We start from the raw sequence: 22,059 nt of genomic DNA, 5'->3' as shown, positions 1-22,059 counted from the left end.
TTCATCTGACCAATATTGCATCAAACTTACCCTCCTAAGCATATTCTTCTTGCATATGAAGATGAGGAAGATTGAGAAGCCCTGAAGAGCATTGATGATATCTGTGATGATCCTGGGAAAGTAAGCATTGCAATAAATGAGATGAGGTTACAGAGGAATGGATATCTGATATGACCACACTCATTTTCAAACTACTTCTCATCTTGAAAAAACCTATCCTGATACTGTACTATGAGAGATACCAGTATATAATAACAAAATACTGACCAAGCTTCACAGGTTCCCTCTTGCCAGGAGATGACCTCAGCAATCCAAGTGAGACCCATTACAAGGAAGAGCTTAACATATAGCCACATTCTGCAATAAAACACATCACTAAAATATGATGAATAACAACAACAAAAAAAGCTACATAAGAAAAAAGGAATTCTATGCTCAATTCAACAAAGGATTTACATACATCCACTTTCTCTCCCCATGTACACATCACTATGCAATTCACTTAGCTTTACTTTCAGCCAAATATAGCATCCAAAGCCAAAACACATCACCAGACAATTTAACAGTATTCATAGGGTGATAGTCTCAATTCATAAATTATACAATTAGTCAAAATAACTCCAACACAGCCTATCACTATTCATAATAGTTAAAGATGACGTAAAACGCTATTGGAAGGGCTTCAATTTCTGGCAAACTCTTACTGTTTTGATGATGCAAACAGTAAAGATGCACAATTCAGTGACTTCTAAAGTGTCCTAATTAAAAAGAAGTATCATTAAACAAGAGCGCTTGTCAAATATCAAAGCCCCTTTCAGCTAGTCTCCTCCAGTATGGTGATACTTAAAAGACTGAAACAGGTGGCATAATCCTTACATTATGGGCTCAGGAGGACAACCTTGGTTGTGAAGGGATAATCAATTTCCAGATCCAATTGGAAATATATCAGTGATAAAAGCTTAAAAGAGTCCAGAACAAAGAAATGTTCTCAGAAATTTCCTGGGAAATCATAAAATTTATAGGAGGTTTGACTGAACTTAGACAATGATGTTTCCAAGGAGAAATTTGAAGAACAGTATCAAAATGAGATTCCTCTTGAATTCAACCATGTTGCTTTTGACAAGAATCTTTGGATCTGCATTAATCTTTACCAATAAAAGATAATCAAACTTCAAAAGATGCCTATGCCTAAACATCCCATGATTTCCAGTACTATCTTCCTGATCCCAAAGCCACAACTGCAGTAGTGGTAAGGGAGAGCAAAGTGATTGACCACAAAAAGCCCCATGCTTTAGGGGCCAAAAGTTTGAAAAAAAATATTGGAGGGTAAAATTTTGACAAGAAGGTACGTCAATTTCTGCATCTCTTTTCAACTGTAGACAACAGTCATGCTTTCAACTTTTACATCTTTGCATTCATGACTCAACTATCTATCTGATTTTCCCTAAGAATATTACAAAGATCCACAATACAATTGTGGTAAATTTTTATTTTGTAATTGCTGAAATATGTCCATAATTACTAAATGCAGTCATGGATGCCATTATTGTATGATATTGAGAAGCTTATAGTGTGTTCAATGAGGGGTTCCTGATATAGTGTTAGCCTTCCACTATAGATATCATCATTCTATTCAGCTGAGTCTAATGGTGATGGCAGCAGCTGAATTCAAAATATCTTCCTTCAGGAAATCAAGATGGCAAAGATGGCATCACTTCAATACCAATCTGGGACAGTCCAAAAAAAGCTCGAACAGTAAGAGAATTAGAGCCAGCTATGCAGCAAGGTCCCACAGATAATTACTCTGTTGGTACACAAAAGGAAAGCACAGTACATGATGCACAAGAATGTCAAGATGAAGATAATTGAGAAATTTTTCAAAATGAGTGTAGCCCTAAACATGAGATAACCAAGGCTCTGTTGGCTGAAACAAATCCTGCATATCGTTAATCTGATAGTTATTGTGATGATGAGGAAATGGAGACAACACTTCAGTGAAAGTATATATGACAATATTTCTTCTCAGAACACATTAAATCCTGACCTTGCAACAGGGCCATCTCTGCTGTCATAAAATGCTACAAGTTATCCAGTGACAAATGGCAAGAAGTTTGCATCATTTAACTGATCAAATACAAATGGTTTGTATATTCTGCTTTAGAATATTTACTCATAAGATGAGCCAGCTGTCTTTTGATGGACTGCATGCCTGAAAGCATTTAAGTGGTAATACAATATTGAAAGTCACGAGGCACTACAAAATCACATGCACTGCATGCGACAATGGTATGAGCAAAAAGAAGGTTAATTTAAAGAACAACCAAAGATGTATTGGGGTAGTCTCAAATGCAACAGGAACTTAAAAGAAAATAAAGTGGCTGCCATCCATTATTCAGTACTTTGCTGAAAGAAATTTAGGTCTGCTAGGGACAGATCATGAAAAACTTAGAGATCTCCATAATGGTAATTTTTTGAGACAAGTAATTTAAGGAAGAGCATAACAGGTGTATGAAGGATAAGGAAATTCATAACTGCAATCTAAGAATACAAAAGCAAAGGAAATTCAATCAACCCATCTCATATTGCAGAACATATTGAAGGAAATCTCGTGCTTAAATGAAACATCAAAATATCATTCTATCGTCTTTGGTTGTACAGGTACGTCACATATAAGTCACCTGGAATGAATGACATTCTTTTTTAGAAACGTCAACTTTTGGGAAAGTTAACCTGTTATCAAAGAATATAGTTGTCACTGAGTCGAGTGGAGCTGGGGTGACAGTCATGTCTTGAAAACCTTAAAAACTGGAACTTCCCATTATGTAACAATAGGAGGTCAAAAATATGATAATGGTGCCACCATGAAGGGTACAAATTGCTGGTGCCCAAAAGAGAGTTTTAGATTTTAACCATAAAGCCCTTTACATTCCCTGTGGATGTCAAAGTTTAAACAAATCAGGAGTGTGAATCAGCTAAGTCTTCCAGAATAAATTCACTGAATTTGGGAATTTGCAAAAAATTTACCATCTCTTTACATACTCAGCAAAAAGATGGACATTTCTATCATCATGTGTGACACATACAATGAAAAAGCCATGTGAAACTCGATGGGATAGTCGCACTGATAGTGTGAAAGTTATAACTTTCAAGGCACTTGGAATTTATAAAGCAATTATTGCATTATTGAAAATCCCTGACCTTGACAGTGTAACTTGTACTGATGCCAATGGTCGTCTGGCTGAGATACGGCCATTCACATTTCTTCTTAGCACAGTTATCTGGTATGACATCCTGTCACAAATAAATAAAGTAAGCAAGCATATGCAAAATATTGATATGCAGCTGGATATTGAAATGACACTGTTGAAAGGTATCCATGACTAAATGGCTTTCAAAAACCAGCATAAGATGCAGAATACATTGCTGGATCATCAATTCTGATGATCCTTATCAGGATGAATTTTGGGGATAAAGCAGCATATGAGTCCATAAATGACCCACATAACATATTTTGCATTGAATTTTTTAATGTTAAATGAATGAAACACCTGGTTAACTCCATGATATTTACACAAATGGTGTGGTTAAGGGCAAACATGGGATCATATCTGATGTCAAATAACTAAGGAAGGACGGAAAGATGTTTCATTAAACTTTGAGGGAGACATGGACCCTACAGAGTTATTGGATAAGATTAAGAGTTTGATAACATTATACATTTCAAGAAAAATGCACAGCAATGGCAGCCCTTCATTACATTTATCAGTCTGACATTCTGGATATTTACCCAAATTCATGTGTACAACTTCTCATTATTTTCGATGTACCTGCATCAGTTGCATTTGTCAGAGGTCATCTTCAAGGGGGAAAGTAATAAGAAACTATCTATGCTCCACTGTCACAAGAATGCATTGTTGGCTTGTTAATGATTTCAACTGAACATAAAACTGGGAGAGATCTGGATTACAATCAGCTGATTCTGGATTTTGCTTCTGAGAAGGCAAGAAAAGTTACATTATACTAGGTTACTAAAGATAACTTCTCTATCAGCATGTCACTGATTCATCAATACAGTCTAACAGCTTGTATACCATTAAGAACTTATGTTATAGATAGGCCATCCTGGAAAAGGTTATGAACCTAGAATATAGATTAGCATTAAACTCAGTTATCCATTGTTTATTCAACTTATGGATACTGGTTATTGAGATAGGTTTATGAGCTATAGAGCAACAGCTGACTCCAATTCCTTCTGATGGAAAAATCTGCCACAATATATACTCATATTTCTCAATAAAATGGTTTATTTACCTGTTCAGAGTCATGTGGTAATTCAATATATGTATTATCCTTCACTCCACTTGTAATAGTAATGATTTGCATGGAATATGTGTTTTATCAATACTGTACTAAAATAATTTCATTGTATTTTCATAGATAAAGTGAAATTGAAATGGGGCCCCAAATGACTCTACTGCCCAGAGCCCTAACAATCCTAAAGCCACTTATACTGTGAAAATGGGTTTCCATAAAAAGAAGCAGAAAGATGGAAAGAAAATAGGACAAAGAAAAGGATGAGATAAGGATCAATAGGAGAAAGATTATGGAGAAGGAATATACACCAAAAAGGAGAAATATGAGTAAAAAGAGAAAGAAGAGAGAAAAGGCAGATGAATGTGAAGATGAAAAATTACAAGCCATGAAAGTAGACAAAAAGGAGCTGATGTCTTGCCTCATATTTACCTTCAAAACAACAGCTTGAAAAGTGACAGGAAGTCCCTTATCATTATGACTAAATCTAGCTTTGATAAACTTTTATACAAAGAGTGAAGTCAAAACAGTCTTCCAGAAGATAACATCCAGAAACTGCATAGCATGATTATGGAAGAATAAGTTGAATACAGTATCCCTGAATTCTGGTCAAGAACAATAAGTAGAAACAACAAACCTCTCCCTGTTCTGTTGGCGTGTACGTTGTATGATGGGATCATTCTGGGCCATGATGAGGATGTAGGCCACCTGACAGAAGAAGATGATGTTGGCCACTACTAGCACCAGCACAAACCCATAGAAATATGCCCACAGAGACCTGTTATCTGCCAAGGTTCACAAGTTAAAATTCATACAACATAAATTCAATAAAACAATTGATACTGAATAAAAACAAATTCATCACAGATACATGATAATAATCTGAAGAAAAAGTGACTCAAAACTTGGTCAAAATACAAAACGAGTAAATAGATAAGTACATCCAAGAGGTAGTAATATATATATATATATATATATATATATATATATATATATATATATATATATATATATATATCTTTTCTTTCTTTCATACTATTCGCCATTTCCCTCATTAGCGAGGTTGCGTTAAGAACAGAGGACTGGGCCTTTGAGGGAATATCCTCACCTGGCCCCCCTTCTCTGTTCCTTCTTTTGGAAAAGTGAAAAAAAAGCGAGAGGGGAGGATTTCCAGCCATCCGACACGCAGGGAATACATGGGAAGTATTCTTTCTCTCCTATCCCCAGGGAAAAATATATATATATATATATATATATATATCCAGGCCCCACATCCCCCACATCCAGGCCCCACAAAACTTTCCATGGTTTACCTGACTCTTCACATGCCATGGTTGAATCCAGTAACAGCATATCGATCCCAGTACCCCACATCATTCCAATTCACTCTATTCCTTGCATGCCTTTCACCCTCCTGTATGTTCAGGCCCAGATCGCTCAAAATCTCTTTCACTCCATCCTTCCACCTCCAATCAGGTTTCCCGCTTCTCCTCGTTCCCTCTACCTCTGACACATAACTCCTCTTTGTCAATCTTCCCTCACTCATTCTCTCCATATATATATATATATATAGATATAGATATATTATTTATTATATTTATTTTGCTTTGTCACTGTCTCTCGCATTTGCGAGGTAGTGCAAGGAAACAGATGAAAGAAATGGCCCAACCCACCCCCATACACATGTATATACATACACGTCCACACACGCAAATATACATACCTATACATCTCAATGTACACATGTATATACACACACAGACATATACATATATACACATGTACATAATTCATACTGTCTGCCTTTATTTGTTCCCATCGCCACCTCGCCACACATGGAATAACATCCCCCTCCCCCCTCATGTGTGTGGGGTAGCGCTAGGAAAAGACAACAAAGGCCCCATTCGTTCACACTCAGTCTCTAGCTGTCATGTAATAATGCCCGAAACCACAGCTCCCTTTCCACATCCAGGCCCCACAGAATTTTCCATGGTTTACCCCAGATGCTTCACATGCCCTGATTCAATCCATTGACAGCACGTCGACCCCGGTATACCATATCGATCATATCGATCCAATTCACTCTATTCCTTGCCCTCCTTTCACCCTCCTGCATGTTCAGGCCCCGATCACTCAAAGTCTTTTTCACTCCATCTTTCCACCTCCAATTTGGTCTCCCACTTCTCTTCGTTCCCTCCACCTCTGACACATATATCCTCTTGGTCAATCTTTCCTCAATCATTCTCTCCATGTGCCCAAACCATTTTAAAACACCCTCTTCTGCTCTCTCAACCACACTCTTTTTATTTCTTCACATCTCTCTTACCCTTACATTACTTACTCGATCAAACCACCTCACACCACATATTGTCCTCAAACATCTCATTTCCAGCACATCCACCCTCCTGCGCACACCTCTACCATAGCCCACGCCTCGCAACCATACAACATTGTTGCAACCACTATTCCTTCAAACATACCCATTTTTGCTTTCCGAGATAATGTTCTCGACTTCCACACATTCTTCTAGGCTCCCAGGATTTTCGCCCCCTCCCCCACCCTATGATTCACTTCCACTTCCATGGTTCCATCCGCTGCCAGATCCACTCCCAGATATCTAAAACACTTTACTTCCTCCAGTTTTTCTCCATTCAAACTTACCTCCCAATTGACTTGACCCTAAACCCTACTGTACCTAACATATATATATATATATATATATATATATATATATATATATATATATATACTTATATATATTCTTTTTTCATAACGACATTTCAGATTACTTACTGTCAAACCAACACTTTCTTGAGCCAAATTCTGGCCTGATTATATCCAGGTGTTCGGGCAGTGCTTGTATAATGATGGCCACCAGGGAGATGACCACTGGGCAGCCCCAGGAGTATACCGAGTACATTTTGAATCGGAATCGTGACAGCTCTCCTGTCTCTGCCACTGGACGCATTGATCTGTTGATAAATGTGGATTAAATCTTTATATCATAATGATATGAAGCTCTGTGGATGATAATCCAGGAATAAGATGATTCTATACATTAATACAATAATTCTTTTAATGCCTTGGACCTCAGAACATAACATCTGTGGAATGTTGTGAACCTTACAGTACATCTTCAGTGGAATGTCGTGAACCTTACAGTACAACATCTTCAGTGGAATGTCGTGAACCTTACAGTACAACATCTTTAGTGGAATGTCGTGTCCCTTACAGTACAACATCTTCAGTGGAATGTCGTGAACCTTACAGTACAACATCTTCAGTGGAATGTCGTGAACCTTACAGTACAACATCTTTAGTGGAATGTCGTGTCCCTTACAGTACAACATCTTCAGTGGAATGTCATGAACCTTACAGTACAACATCTTCAGTGGAATGTCGTGAACCTTACAGTACAACATCTTTAGTGGAATGTCATGTCCCTTACAGTACAACTTCTTCAGTGGAATGTTGTGAACCTTACAGTACAACATCTTCAGTGGAATGTTGTGAACCTTACAGTGCAACATCTTCAGTGGAATGTCGTGAACCTTGTGAACCTTACAGTACAACATCTTCAGTGGAATGTCGTGAACCTTACAGTACAACATCTTCAGTATGAGGTCTTGAATCTTACAATATAACATCTTTAGTATGATGTCTTGAACCTTCTAGCATAACATCACCTAAATGAACTGAACTTTGGAGAATGAAGTCTCCATTACAGTGTGTTAAATGCCAAGATTATGAAGAGCCCTCAAGTACCAGGTTTGGAGGATGACAAGACATGAGGAGTAGTACTTCCCTGGGCGGCTGCTATGGAGTGTGGAAATGGATCACTTCAACACTCGTTAGTCGGGAGGGTAGCACTTCTCTGGGCGGAGGGCGTAAAATGATTTCGGGCACTACTTCAACAAATAAGGCATTACACCTATTAACTGTATAGATCTGGTATTCATGAGTTATCTTCGTCTTCCGAGTTTCATTGATTTAAATTAGTGAACACAAATACGCACGCACATAATTTGGGTTTATATTTCTGCATACTTACAAGGGTTTTGTACCTTGGAACTCGTTTGTTAATTCAAGGAGAGTTACTTTTTTCTACTTTACAGGCAAAAAACCTATCTTTCAAGACAGCACATTTCTTACTTATAAAGGGAAGTTGATATAAAGGAGTGTGATCCCCATCCAAAAGAATGTCAGAGTCTACGAATGAGAATCTAACTTGAAAACAGTTAAGGTGTCAGTCAACAGAAAACGATAAGAGGTTCAAGCCATGAGAGGCGAGATGCAGAGAGGGAAGAACTGAGAACCTACGATGAAAAATTTGACTCGAGTCCTTCTGGTAATAAATATCCCTGGCAACCTGTCCCGCCCCTGAACCTGGACCTGAGAGAGAGAGAGAGAGAGAGAGAGAGAGAGAGAGAGAGTGTTAGTTCAACCAATAGGTGATGTCAATGCATCTTTAGATACCAATCTCCGGTAGGATGGACAACGATGGCTCCTCATGAATTCACATGTATTTCACTCGAGAGAACTGCAAGGAATAAACATTTTTTTCCAACCATACCTTTCATTTGCCGTACGTGAACTTCCATACACCGATATCTATTAATCACGCGTAAGCAGCAAGTCTAAAAGTACCATAAACTCGTCCTCAGTTGAAGTCGTCGTGTGAATCATACATACCACGAAAATATCAACAGTGTATTCAGTTACCAAGGCAAGACCTTGAGACCGTTCAAGTTACTCGAACGCTTTCAGTTCGAGGCGCGAAAATCCACAGCGACCATTATCTTTTACGTTAATAATTTCTGTACGTCTTTTCAGTGTGTGTCGAACAAAGCACAAGTGTGTGTGTATCTATAGTATGTATTCTTTTTTAATATCATACTGTAAGCTCTTATTCTCCCGCCTTATTGTGGTCTTTCGCTACACTTGTGCGTGAAGGGATTCTAGTAGTGGCTAAGTCCAGTAAAATAAAACGTGAATTATCATTCTAAAAGAATTCACAATGACGAAACCCGAATTCATTTACCAAAAATAATCAAAGTATGGCATACCAAACAAAAATACATTCATCATCAATATATAAAGTTTTTATTTTCATTTTTCTATGGTTTAATGGAGCTAAAGTCAGTAAAAACATTTATCGGGCAATAATTGCCGTCACCTCACCCTACGATGTGCCAATATTTGATCCATTAGAACTGGTTTGTCCACTTAAAAACTCACCAATAGTTTACCTCTAGTCACATCTTAATTAGTATGGAGACTGGTGGGACGCGTCTGAATAACCGTGTACCTTAACTGGGCCACGGACAGTGTAGCAGTAAGTGCTTAGGGAAAACTGGCGCCAACGAAAGAATTACCTGGACTAAACACAAACTCATATTTCTGGCCGAACGTACGCAATAACTGTCGTTTAGAAGGAGAGTTGCGTCAAGGAATAATAATAACAATAATAATAATAATAATAATAATAGAGGGAGACCAAATTGGAGGTGGAAAGATGGAGTGAAAAAGATTTTGTGTGATCGGGGCCTGAACATGCAGGAGGGTGAAAGGAGGGCAAAGAATAGAGTGAATTGGAGCGATGTGGTATACCGGGGTTGACGTGCTGTCAGTGGATTGAATCAAGGCATGTGTATGGGGGTGGGTTGGGCCATTTCTTTCGTCTGTTTCCTTGCGCTACCTCGCAAACGCGGGAGACAGCGGAAAAAAAAAATAATAATAATAATGATAATAACAATAATAATACTTTTATCATTATCATTATTATTATTAATTATAATAATCGTTACTAGTAGTAGTACAAGCATTAGGGGTAGCAGAATCATTATTATTATTATTACTATTATTATCATTATTGTTATTATCATTATTAATTACCCTTTGCTACAGGCTGTTACCCAAAAGGTTTAAAAAAATGGTATTCACTCAGTCTAAAGTTTCTCAGTTGCGTCTCAGGTTACTATGCTCTCTCTCTCTCTCTCTCTCTCTCTCTCTCTCTCTCTCTCTCTCTCTCTCTCTCTCTCTCTCTCAACAGCTTTCAGGTCAAGGGAAGGAAGAAGTCATCACAAAGATCATGCCAAACTAATAGCAATGGTGAGCAGATGAACAAAAACAGAGAGAGAGAGAGAGAGAGAGAGAGAGAGAGAGAGAGAGAGAGAGAGAGAGAGAGAGTCCTTCGACAGACAGCGCGCGAGCCGGCAGGGAAGGGGCTGCATCGTGCCCATCTGGGTTTATAAATCATCGTACATATACAAGTACTGTCAGGGTGGGGAGTTCTACACCCGTGGGACACCCATCTCTCGAACTTTCTCCATCAAACAACTTTTTTAAACTTACGTAAGCTGTCCACACACAATCCCATCACTGACATGATTCCATTTATCTATTACTCGTACTTTGGAAGTATTTCTCTACGTTTCCTATAATACGTTTTATGCTTATTATCATGTCTTGGATTCTGGTAATTCTATCCTTGCATCCTTCGAAGAATTGCTCACTTGTCCTCATCAAACTGGTCTAAAAACTTAAAAGTTGTGAGCAGGTTACGCCTTACTCTCCTCTGTTCCATGAGGGAACAAATTCAAGGCCACTAACTTTTCCTTGTAACATAAGCTTTCTTTGTCCTCCTCTGGACTTTATATTTCATTTGTGCTTCTATAAGTTCGGTGACCAAACTAGAGAAGCGCATTCCAATGTTCACCAAATGTAGGATGTGCTGAATATTCCCTTCTTCATATTGTTACATACATTTCTAATATTTGCCAGCAGAAGGACTGTCTCCTTCATTGGTTCCGATGGTGAAACTATGACGACAGGTTGGGAACTACGTAGACAAACAAGTCTTCCCACACATAGATTGCAGCAGCTTTTGTTTCCCACCAAATTATATTAATTTTCAGGCTTTCGTTTGCTGTGGCCCATCCACATTACATGTACTCGGGTTGAATCATATGAACTACGCACCATACCGATCTTTGAGTTTGTCTAAGTCCTCCTGTGAGTTGAGGCAAGTACTCCTCATTTTTCACTTCCCTGTACATCTTCTTCTGTATCCTCTATCACGAGGAGATAAAGAAATCAGGAAGGTAAAATGTTAAGACCTGTCTTTGAAATCCCCAGGAATATCCGTGTATGTAGCCGAAATATCGGAGATCCAAGTGGTCATACAGAGTCTGAGAACTATGTATGAGCAAAGCAAATGTAGCAAGCTTCAAAACAAGAAGAGAGTTTTAGTATATACCTAATTTGAATTTATGCTTTAAACATTACATCAAAAAGTGGACGACATGTACCACACAAGAGCAAACATCGAGGTCACAAGGTCATTTACATAAGAGCACATCCTGCATTCCGTGGGCCAGTGCTTGGGTCAGCAGCAGGGTTAGGCGCTGCCCACCATGGGTCAGCTTTTGGCTGGAGGACACCCGAGCGTGTTGCCTTCAACCGAGGTTCGAAACTGATAACCAATTCTAATTCAACCACTCTTAAATGGGCAGCTACGTAACTGTATCTACTGCATGACGTGGTCTATAGTCAGATACACATTTGACCACACCTACTGTACAGCGTCGTGTGTCACGTATCATTTCTACAGTAGATCACGTGATTATCATACGTTTCTTTACCTCCACTAATACATTTCAGGCGCTCAGAAGATACAGTACAATACAGAGGGATTGGAAGGTGGGCAATGTGGCAATGAAATAACGAACCAACTGAGGGGCCTACAGCCTTGAAAACATGGGACTATTTGAAAGGGCCACATCATTGAAAATGAGAGGCCAAATGAATGGTTGAAAACATCGGAAAGAAGGAAGCCAAGTGATAGGCCTAAGACAGTGACAAGTGACTACATGAGGGTTCTGAGACAGCGAAAACAAGCAGCTACGAAAGAAATTCAAGGCAGGGGAAAGGGTGGTCAAAACAAGGGCCAGAAACAACTAAAACGAATGACTGTGACAAGTCAAGGGCAGTGGAAACAAACGGCAATATGAGGATTCCTGAAAAAAAAAATGACATTATGAAACTCAGTTGAGAATAAACTTGGCCAACCTAGTCAGAGTTCGTGCAGTATTGTATTATTGCTTCATTATACAGATGCTTAAGTGAACCAGAACTCTGACTACGAAATGAGGGATGTGGTCTTTAACGTTGTTTAAAGGTACCGTTTTCGGGAGTATTGTATTAAGGTAGTGTGATGTTAACATTAATGGTATTATCCTCTAATATACCAATAGCAAATGAATATTACGAATAAAATCGATAGCCGACAAACACGGAAAGCAAAATATGAACATTAGCACATATGCAAGGTAGCTATATGCTCTGCCAGAGTGACGATAACACCACAGAAACTAATATCAAACCCTGCAAGAACTTACGAAATAATGACGTAAACTTTGCATCAAATTACTCTGAAAGATTATATCTATTACATTTATTACTTAAGATGTATCAATGATAAAATATCAACAGTCTGGGGATCAAATAATTGAGGGCCAGAGTGAAGCCTGGGAACTATCTCACCCGGACCTGCGCTTGCGAAAGGCTGGTCAAGATGCCGTGTGCCTCCAGCCATACCTATTTTCCTCCATTTATTTCGTCGACTATCGAGGAGACCCGGTCTGTAAGCCTATTTCTCTTTTAAAAGACTTCATTCCCATTTCTTTTTTGTCTGTGTGTGTGTTTCGACTGTAACGTGATTCTAAGAACAGTTCCGTAACTGCAAATTGATTCATTTTTCGTTAACAGTAATCCACTTGCTTAATTTGTATTTCTTTTTATTTCACCTATGAGGTTTCAGATTTCAGCCGTTACGACTAAACTATCTGCGTTTAACGAGGATAAATACCGGTACTGTTAGAGCTATTTGAAAAAAAAATGTCTTGTTTCCCTGCAATACATTAGTATGGTAGTTCATAAACTTAATGCTGGAGTTTTAGCCACACAAAAATACGGCTCGCAAGTGTTTTGACCTTCCCATCCATCGATCACCAACTGAAGAATGCTGACTGACTGACCCCAACCTAGCCATCAACGTCGGGTGTTATGGTCGCTCTACGTTCCCCGCGTATTTAACTTCTTGAGCACGATGGTACGATCGTTAACCACGTTACGTGCTCTGACCATACTGATGCGACCCTTGAGCACGATGAGACGACCCTTAGGGATGTCATAACCTTGTCATCGTCCTGATACTTCTATCACACTCCCTTCTTCAAGAAACCTCTTCAGGTCTTTCCTTTTTGTACCAATTGTATTTTTCTTTTCCCCTCTGTTCGCCCAACTTCGTAAGCTATACTTTCCATGTATTTTTCTTTTAATGGCCAACATGGCATGCGCAAAAGTATCACCCAACTGATGTATTCAATCCATTATATATCATCTTTCATTCAAATTTTGCCTCTACCTAAGACAAATCTTTCGTCCGCATCATCGTCCACATTCCAATCCACTTTCATCCCTTATTCCACATACGAAAAATATCATGTCTTTGCTTTCCGTATGAATAATACCCGACACTCAGAAATAAGTCATCTTACCAAGTCTTCAGTAAATGTATGCTTTTACATCCATCCTCCTGAAACTATTCCTCGACTGCCTTCTGTTTCTAAGAACACAAGATTATATCTCTCCTACATCCATAATGCGCCAAGTTAATCAATTCATTCCTGACTAATCCAATTTTGGCAAGTAACCTATGGAATGTAACATTTCTCCCCCTCACTAGGCTTTACTGGTGACGTGGTCCACATTGGCCGAAAGATTCACCAAATCCCCTCAAGAGAGGAGAGCCGAGCGTGGGGCGCATAGAACATCGACAGTAGACATTGCATCACGAAAGGTCAAAAGTCGCGCCATCACCCGGCTAAAGTACCCTACCGTCGTGCTCAACAGTCGTACCATCGTGCTTAAGGGGGTCATACCTTCGTGCTCAAGGGTTGTACCGTCGTTGCTCATAAGGAGGTTAAATTACAATTTAAGGAGGAAAATGGTCGGGTCCGGGAGGAGGTTAGTGTGGATGTTTGCTGGGTGATGTTAACGCTGAGGTCAGATAGAGGACGGGACGTTGCCAGGCCCTCTGGCTACTGCTACAGGTGGGCTCTGGGCCTCCATTGTCAGAGTTAGCCAGGGGAACGGGGAGGGGGAAGGAGGGAGAGATGCTACACGCCTTGAAGTTCTGAGAGAGAGAGAGAGAGAGAGAGAGAGAGAGAGAGAGAGAGAGAGAGAGAGAGAGAGAGAGAGAGAGAGAAATACTGATTTACGAGTGCATTCTCAACGATATTTTCTCAAAAGGGCAAGAGGGCTTGCGCGTGGCGCTCACTGCAGGAAAATCGAGTTAATGAAGAACGAACTGTGTTATACTGTTGGCAAGTGTTATGTCTGTATGTGTGTGTGTGTGTGTGAGAGAGAGAGAGAGAGAGAGAGAGAGGTACGTTGAACATATACTGAGACACTCATGCACAAGGCAAACATCAGACTACCAATGATAAGATCCAAGAAACGAATGTGAATGCTGTATAAATGTCGCCTATCTACATATTTCTCTCTCTTAAGATCCATTTCTTAACTCGAACCTTTGTAATTTCAGTCTCTGTTTCATATGAAATTTAATTACTTTATATGAAGTGTATGCAAGTCGTAGCTGAAAGGAATGCGAGTTCCAGACGGTTCATAAGATAAGTGACTGACAAACGGCAAAAGAACAACGCACGACTTTTGTAAATTACTATCATTAAGTAAGGTCAAATTAGTCTTAAATTTCTTCCCGTTTTTACCAGCGGTGTCCACTTTTATGTCCGCGGAGCATGTCGTAACCACTCAGTAAACGCTAAGATTTAATGTCTGGGTAAGAAAAAGAGGATAAGTATAAAACGTAATAAAAAAAAAGAATATTCTGGTAGGTAACAAACATCAGCTTCGTCTGGGGAGGAATGGCTGTAGGTAGGAAAAAGTTAGCGCTACTCTAAAACAACCGTGAACCGACGACAGCGGTTTGGTTGACGTGGTCGAACTCTTGAGTAGCAACCGCGAGATCTGGTTGATGGAGCAACTTTGGTCACACCGTCGCGTTGTTATGTACCGCGACCACCACCAGGGGGACAGCGCGTCTGTTGTAGCCGGCGGGGAAAATGCTCGGCCAGGGTTGATCCTAGACCCCATTAAACAAGTATCCTCATACATTCCGTACTTCGACGAATATGACTTTCTTCTTTGGTACACTGATGGAAGAATCCACAGAGAGATTGAGAGTACCTACCTGATATATATGATGAAATTTTGCGATTAATCGGCGCTAACGTGTATTTCTGAACGCAGTAAAAAATTAGGATTATAATAATTGAGAGTTCCGAAATGTCATGAGTTATGAGAGATAAATAGAATGTGTGTCTGCGGACCAAATGCCAGCAACTTATCGTATGATAATGCAGAAAGAAAAGAAGACTGCAACTTGGGCCAGGGAGGGGACCGTAACAGCCATCGTAGTTCTGGCTCACTGCGCCACTGCTGTCAGTAACCCTCCCGATACCCGGGAGGTAGTACCTCCCTGGTCGGTGGCTGCCTGTCATCTACTGCCTGAGAGATTCTTTTATGCTAAACCTAACCTTGGTCACGTCTCCTGTAGGCTTCATGGCTGAACAATATCAAGGGTTGTAGTAGGAAAATCAGTGACATCACGGGAACAAAACATGATGAGCAGAGCATTCCTAGTGCGTGTGTGTGTGTGTGTGTTAATGCAGTTAATGCATCCCTGCCTTTTGCACCTCAATCAATAACTAGGCATTACAAAAATTATTTCACTCGTTTCGTACCTTGAATGTAACTATCACATTAGAAAAAATGCACATTGGCTCATCCTGCAGCCATCTTTTAAGAATGCCTGCAAATTTGGGCTTCGGTATTCACCCCCCCCCCCAAAAAAAAAAAAAAAAAAAAAACTGCTTGCACCGCTGACCCAATCGAAATGCTTGACGGCAAAACAGGACTCAACTGAAAACGTGTCCAGCTAAATTTTTAACACCGGGAAAAATGCAAACACTGCGATATGATGTAGAGATAATATTTGGTGCTGATATTTCTGCGATTTTTTTTTTTTTACATTCATTATCATTGCTTTTTCCGGGGGAGAAAAATCATGAGCTATGAATAACACGATTAAGTAGATGTTAAACGACTTAGTAAAAAAGAGATTCTTACGTAACGTGGATGCCTGAGGAAAGTTTTCCGTTCGTACGGAATGCAGACGTTTTACTGTATGAACATTAGTGGGTATACTGAGTCAACGTTTATAAATTCTCCTTGCATACATGTTTGCTATTTCCCGCCTGAGCGGGGTAGCGTCAAGAAGAAATGACATCCTTAAATTTTAAGGGTAAAATCCTCTCTTAGCTTCAACTGCCCCCTTTTTTGGAAAGTAATATATATATATATATATATATATATATATATATATATATATATATATATATATATATATATATATGACGCTTTCCTCGAATGGTATTTTCATCACCCGATTCACACTAAAATATTAATGTTGATGATTAACGCTTATTTCAAAACGTGAAAAAAAGGCAGTGAAAATAAATCATGTCCGCTCAATTCAGGTGAGAATGAATCTTAAGATGTTTATCGTCTCTTCAAATGCGCAATAATTCCTAAGGTACGTCGAGGGTAGTCACGCCTGCTAGGCTTGCAATGTCAAGGTTAATAGGATCGCTGCCTCTGGAACAGCCTCTCTAACGAGGATATTAACCCCCGGTGCAAAACTTGAGGAGGTATGCAGTCGAGTCATTCACGAAATGACGTTAACGAAGCTCGTGGCTAGACTTGCCCTATTCAGGCTGACGGCAACAACAAAAAGTTGTTTCAAGCATGGCTGGCCTTCAAGAGGTGGGCCACAGCCGACCGCCGCCGCGTCAGCTGGGGGTTATGTGACGCCCTGCCTCCCTCCCACCCACGCTTCATCTTCCTGGATTAGGCTTCAATTTCTGAGGTTTATACTTCAAGTTTCTTATATTCCTTTATATACTAAACAACATATTAACTCCGTTATCTGTATTTGCTTCATCTATATTTCCGTAACGGTAAAACTTGAAAGCAAATGTAAGTTTATGTGAAACACGAAATGAAACAGTACAAATTATGGATAATCAAACTGCAAACTGGCACTAGATCGTACGTGAGCAGAGCAGGCTGGCGGTTTTGGTAATATCTTGATTCGAATCCTTAATCCAAACAAAAGGGAACCATAACTTGAGTTAAAAGTCGATTTTCATGGCGTTATTTGTTCAGTACACTACAGAAATATTCCGAGGGAATTTCATACCTTTGACCCACACAAACAAAATTAAAAGTTTATTCATGATGCGTGGAATGGGGCAAGCCTAAGTTTCTGACTACCGCTGCTAATCACAACTTAATTAAAAAATTCAAGATTTCCGTTGAGTATCCACCTATGACATATCTGTTAATGTGATACGATAAACTTTCACAAACTGTGCAGCTGACTAATGCATTCCACTCGCCAGTGCATGATTACAGCAAAAAATAAGCGTATTATTACGCCACTTGGGTACAAAACTGAAGTTACAGTTTCAGCGTGTCTACATCCATGCGGTATACTTTTTCTGCGATATTCAGATGTTATAATTTCGCAATTTTCTTTTTATATTCAACCTTTCCGCCCCACATTTGCTAAATGTTATATGTAGGCAGTTTATGCATAGATACAAAACTAAAATGCTAAATGACCGAATTGTAGTGTAATATATATGGTCCAGGGATCAATTCTCGGGGAATAGTGGTAAATAGTTTATAGTATACATACATACATACATACATACATACATAAATATATATATATATATATATATATATATATATATATATATATATATATATATATATATATATATGCCATCATACAATGAGCTGGGAGGAATAGCCTAGCCTTCTTGCATCACCCTCAGCTCCCACCGTTTTCTTCCCATGTCAGCAGGATAAACCAGCCAGGAATAAACATAACACGCACTAAACTGACATAAGTGCTGTACAGGACCATAAAAGGTATGTGTTTGTGGTTGCAGACGACATGGAGCCCGGGCATGCTGACAAAGCAGCCTACGTTGGCGCGTATGAGACTACCAAGCAACTTCACTAACCTCACCTCCCCCAATAACACAAGATCGCTGAAAACATACACCCCATGAAGGCAGTGCCAAAGATCGCCATGACACGAACACTGTCAATTGTTCGTGATGTGTCTAGGATATGTGCTGGTGTCTGCTGTTCATGTGATTCTGGAGTGATTGAAGCTAACATGAACCTTGTTTATGAGTAAAACACACACACACACACACACACACACCCTTACAGTAGTGGTGGAATGGATAACGTAACAAACCATGAGTCAGCACTGGCCCGTTCGAGGTTGTGTTTGCAGAGGTTCGAATCGTGGGACCACACCCAACTCAGGTGTTCATCCTCCCCTTAGGCCAGGTCAATAAAGGGCTTAGAGTGATGTGTGTGTGTGTGTGTGTGTGTGTGTGTGTGTGTGTGTGTGTGTGTGTGTGTGTGTGTGTGCAAAGAATAAATTAAAGATAAATATACAAGTTTAGAGCCGGGGCAACACGAACGTAAAACTTTCTCCCCATTAAATTTACAAATAGTAACCACACATTACACAAATGTAAGGTTTCCTCCCCCTACAGTGTAAATAGGGAATTACGCACGCACAGTTCTGATACAATATCGAACTTCTGGTTTCCATCACTGACAGCCTTACCTTGATCTAAATCCTACAGCACGTCACTGCTCTATAGAAACAACACCACTATGTTACCTTCTGGTATGATAACCAGAAACTACAAGGATAAGTTAAGCGGCTTTAAGCTAGACTCACATTCATGAGTAAAGAGAACTACTGTACCGTAAACAAATGGGAAAAGTGTACCGTCCCGTAACATTTCCGCGTTCGTGGGTGATGACCTTGGCCTTCGACTCCCACGTCTGGACACATACGTGAGTAGACCCACTTCCAGTGTCACTTTCACTTGTCTCTCTTTATATTCATTAAATAAACTCCATTACTTAATTTTCTTTTACATTTTCTTACTCTCCAGGGAATATCTACAATATATGCATCTTCATCAATCTGATTTTTACTTAAATAGAGTGCACACACACACACACACACACACACACACACACACACACATATATATATATATATATATATATATATATATATATATATATGTGTGTGTGTGTGTGTGTGTGTGTGCACTCCATTTAAGTAAAAATCAGATTTATATATATATATATATATATATATATATATATATATATATATATATATATATATATATATGTGTGTGTGTGTGTGTGTGTGTGTGTGTGTGTGTGTGTGTGTGTGTGTGGAAGGAACAGAGAAGGGGGCCAGGTGAGGATATTCCCTCTAAGGCCCATTTCTCTGTTCTTAGCGCTACCTCGCTAACGCGGGAAATGGCGAATAGTATATATATATATATATATATATATATATATATATATATATATATATATATATATATATATATATGAATAAGTGACATAATGGCATGCTACACAAAGAAAAAAAGGAATGTTTACTTAGGTTTCGTAATATCTATCTCTATTATATATATATATATATATATATATATATATATATATATATATATATATATATTCAAGGAAAGGAGATTGAACCCAGTTTTTTTTACTGCAAATGTTCACGGCATATTGGGAGTCAGGAAAATCCAAGACCAAACCTGAAAGATATTTTTCTCATTTTTCGCCCCTTTTGTGACATCTCAATAAGAGTGCCTGAAAATCATCTGAAGTTTTGTAGAAACATTCTCTTTTAAGATCTGAAATACATTAACCTAAACTGGATCGATTACCTCTATATTCATGTCAATTAGGTTAAGTGAACTTTCAATGGATGATTATACTGTATTTTCCCAGCCCCTTACAACTGCAAGGCCGCTTTTCTTTTGTAATACAAACTTTTTCCTGATGAGCTGAAACATTTCGTTTATGTTCCTTGACATATAAAATATTTTCAAATGTGAATAACTCATTTAACAACTTTTTTTTTTTACATTGTGGGAGTTACTTGTTCTATTTTCACACTGTTTAGGCGTTTCTTGTTCTTTTCATACATCCGTTTTTAAGAAAGCAATTTTTAAGACTGCAAGTTTTTCTAGAAGCATCAGGAAATGAATGTCGATTTTGAGTGGAACGTTCGAGTGTGCAGGAAGGAAATAGCAACAGTTGAGCGGGTCATGTTGACTGGACTGAAGGGCAGGCAAGTCATGCCTTAAGCTGGCTGTTGTGGAGAGAGGAACGATGCCAGCTAGCTGTCTAGTCAGCTGGTGACACAATGGCGACAGTGTTATATACTGCCTCAGCGCACTGAACGTTCGTCCAGGACCAAACAAAGCAAATCAAATGCTGATGATGGTGCGGGGCGACAACCTCGTCAGCACCAGTAGTCGATTTCAGCCAAGCCATCAGAGGAAATGTCTGTGTGTGTGTCGTCACCACCGCCTCATATCAATATCCTAGACGGATCTTAACGGCATAAGCTGGACTTCCCACAAAAAAGACGTGCAATCCGAGGAAGCCTCACTTTGAGAAAGCTATAGCCTAGCTTGTAGCTCTACACTTGCACGCTGCTGATCACAAAATTACTGTTATCTATCTTCTATTCTTTATCCATGTCTCTCTCGTAATAAGAATCCTCTTGTATAAGAAATCTATTTATTTTCTCAATATGAAACTATTTTGAATATTGTGAGGTATTTCTTTTTGATTTAGGATGAACCGGTTTGGGCCACCGTTGGCGACATGAGCGTCAAAGGCCAAGCAATCATTCCCTAAAATAATGGTCTTGCTCAAGGCACGTATTTTCGTGCTTAAGGGGTCAAGATTTTCAACGTGCAAGAATGTCGTTCAAAAGCTATGAAAACGACGGTGTATCATCCGCTATTTCAACCTAATATTCCAATCAATATCTTTCAAAACAAGTTCTCGTATTTGATGGAAAATTCCGCTTGTATTCAAACCACACAGTAAGGCAACAGAAGTCAAGGGATCAGTCAAGATATATTTCTAACTCAGTCAAGTACTTGCATGTCGTGGTATCCACTGTATCCACAGAGCAGGTGACTAATAAGGCCAAGGCACTGAGACCTCTCTCGCCCCAAAGGAAACAAACACCTCCTGAGGGCAAGGGATCAAGGTAGTCTATGTCAGGAAACCGGATCTCAAATGGTTCCCCAAACACCGCAGTACTGTTACACATCACCGGTTTAAAATTACCCCAACGTTAGCCAACCACTGCTCAGGAAAGATGCTGTGGTTTATGGGAGAAATTATACATGATCCTGAATGTATATGCAAAAAACAAAAATATAGTTTATCCAAGAACAGTTCTTGCAAACAAGCAAACTTGTCTGACATTGCTATCCCAGAGGCGACTCCCCTACCCATGTACACGGTGTTCATTTCCAAGGAAAAAACGTCCATATTTACAGCCGAGACGTGAGCATGTCGGGCTGGTATATGCCATATTCCCTCATCCTTCACCAGTCATGACAGTTTACTTATTTTCTTTTTTCATGTTGAGTGAGACGACACGGGCAGCTGAGTGCCCTAAACAAGGCCGTCTCATTAACACGCACGCACACACACACACACACA

General features: G+C 39.3%; 1 protein-coding gene across 4 annotated transcripts in view; it reads right to left on the bottom strand.

Annotated features, from left to right (window-relative positions):
* Nucleotides 1–22,059, bottom strand: part of LOC139767098 (uncharacterized) — a 73,408-nt gene that overhangs the window by 10,072 nt on the left and 41,277 nt on the right. For 3 of the 4 annotated variants that reach the window (XM_071696079.1, XM_071696078.1, XM_071696077.1), the window contains exons 4-8: nucleotides 7,105–7,283; nucleotides 4,949–5,096; nucleotides 3,199–3,291; nucleotides 268–357; nucleotides 31–112 (exon numbers count right to left, since the gene is read on the bottom strand). In XM_071696079.1, coding sequence (XP_071552180.1) covers nucleotides 31–112; nucleotides 268–357; nucleotides 3,199–3,291; nucleotides 4,949–5,096; nucleotides 7,105–7,283 — 592 coding nt within the window. The remainder of the gene's footprint in view (nucleotides 1–30; nucleotides 113–267; nucleotides 358–3,198; nucleotides 3,292–4,948; nucleotides 5,097–7,104; nucleotides 7,284–22,059) is intronic. The other variant, XM_071696080.1, reaches the window with a different exon arrangement.

The sequence above is a fragment of the Panulirus ornatus genome, chromosome 59 (assembly GCF_036320965.1).
Source record: "Panulirus ornatus isolate Po-2019 chromosome 59, ASM3632096v1, whole genome shotgun sequence".
Taxonomy (NCBI): Eukaryota; Metazoa; Arthropoda; class Malacostraca; order Decapoda; family Palinuridae; genus Panulirus; species Panulirus ornatus.
This window is presented reverse-complemented; position numbering and strand designations above follow the sequence as displayed.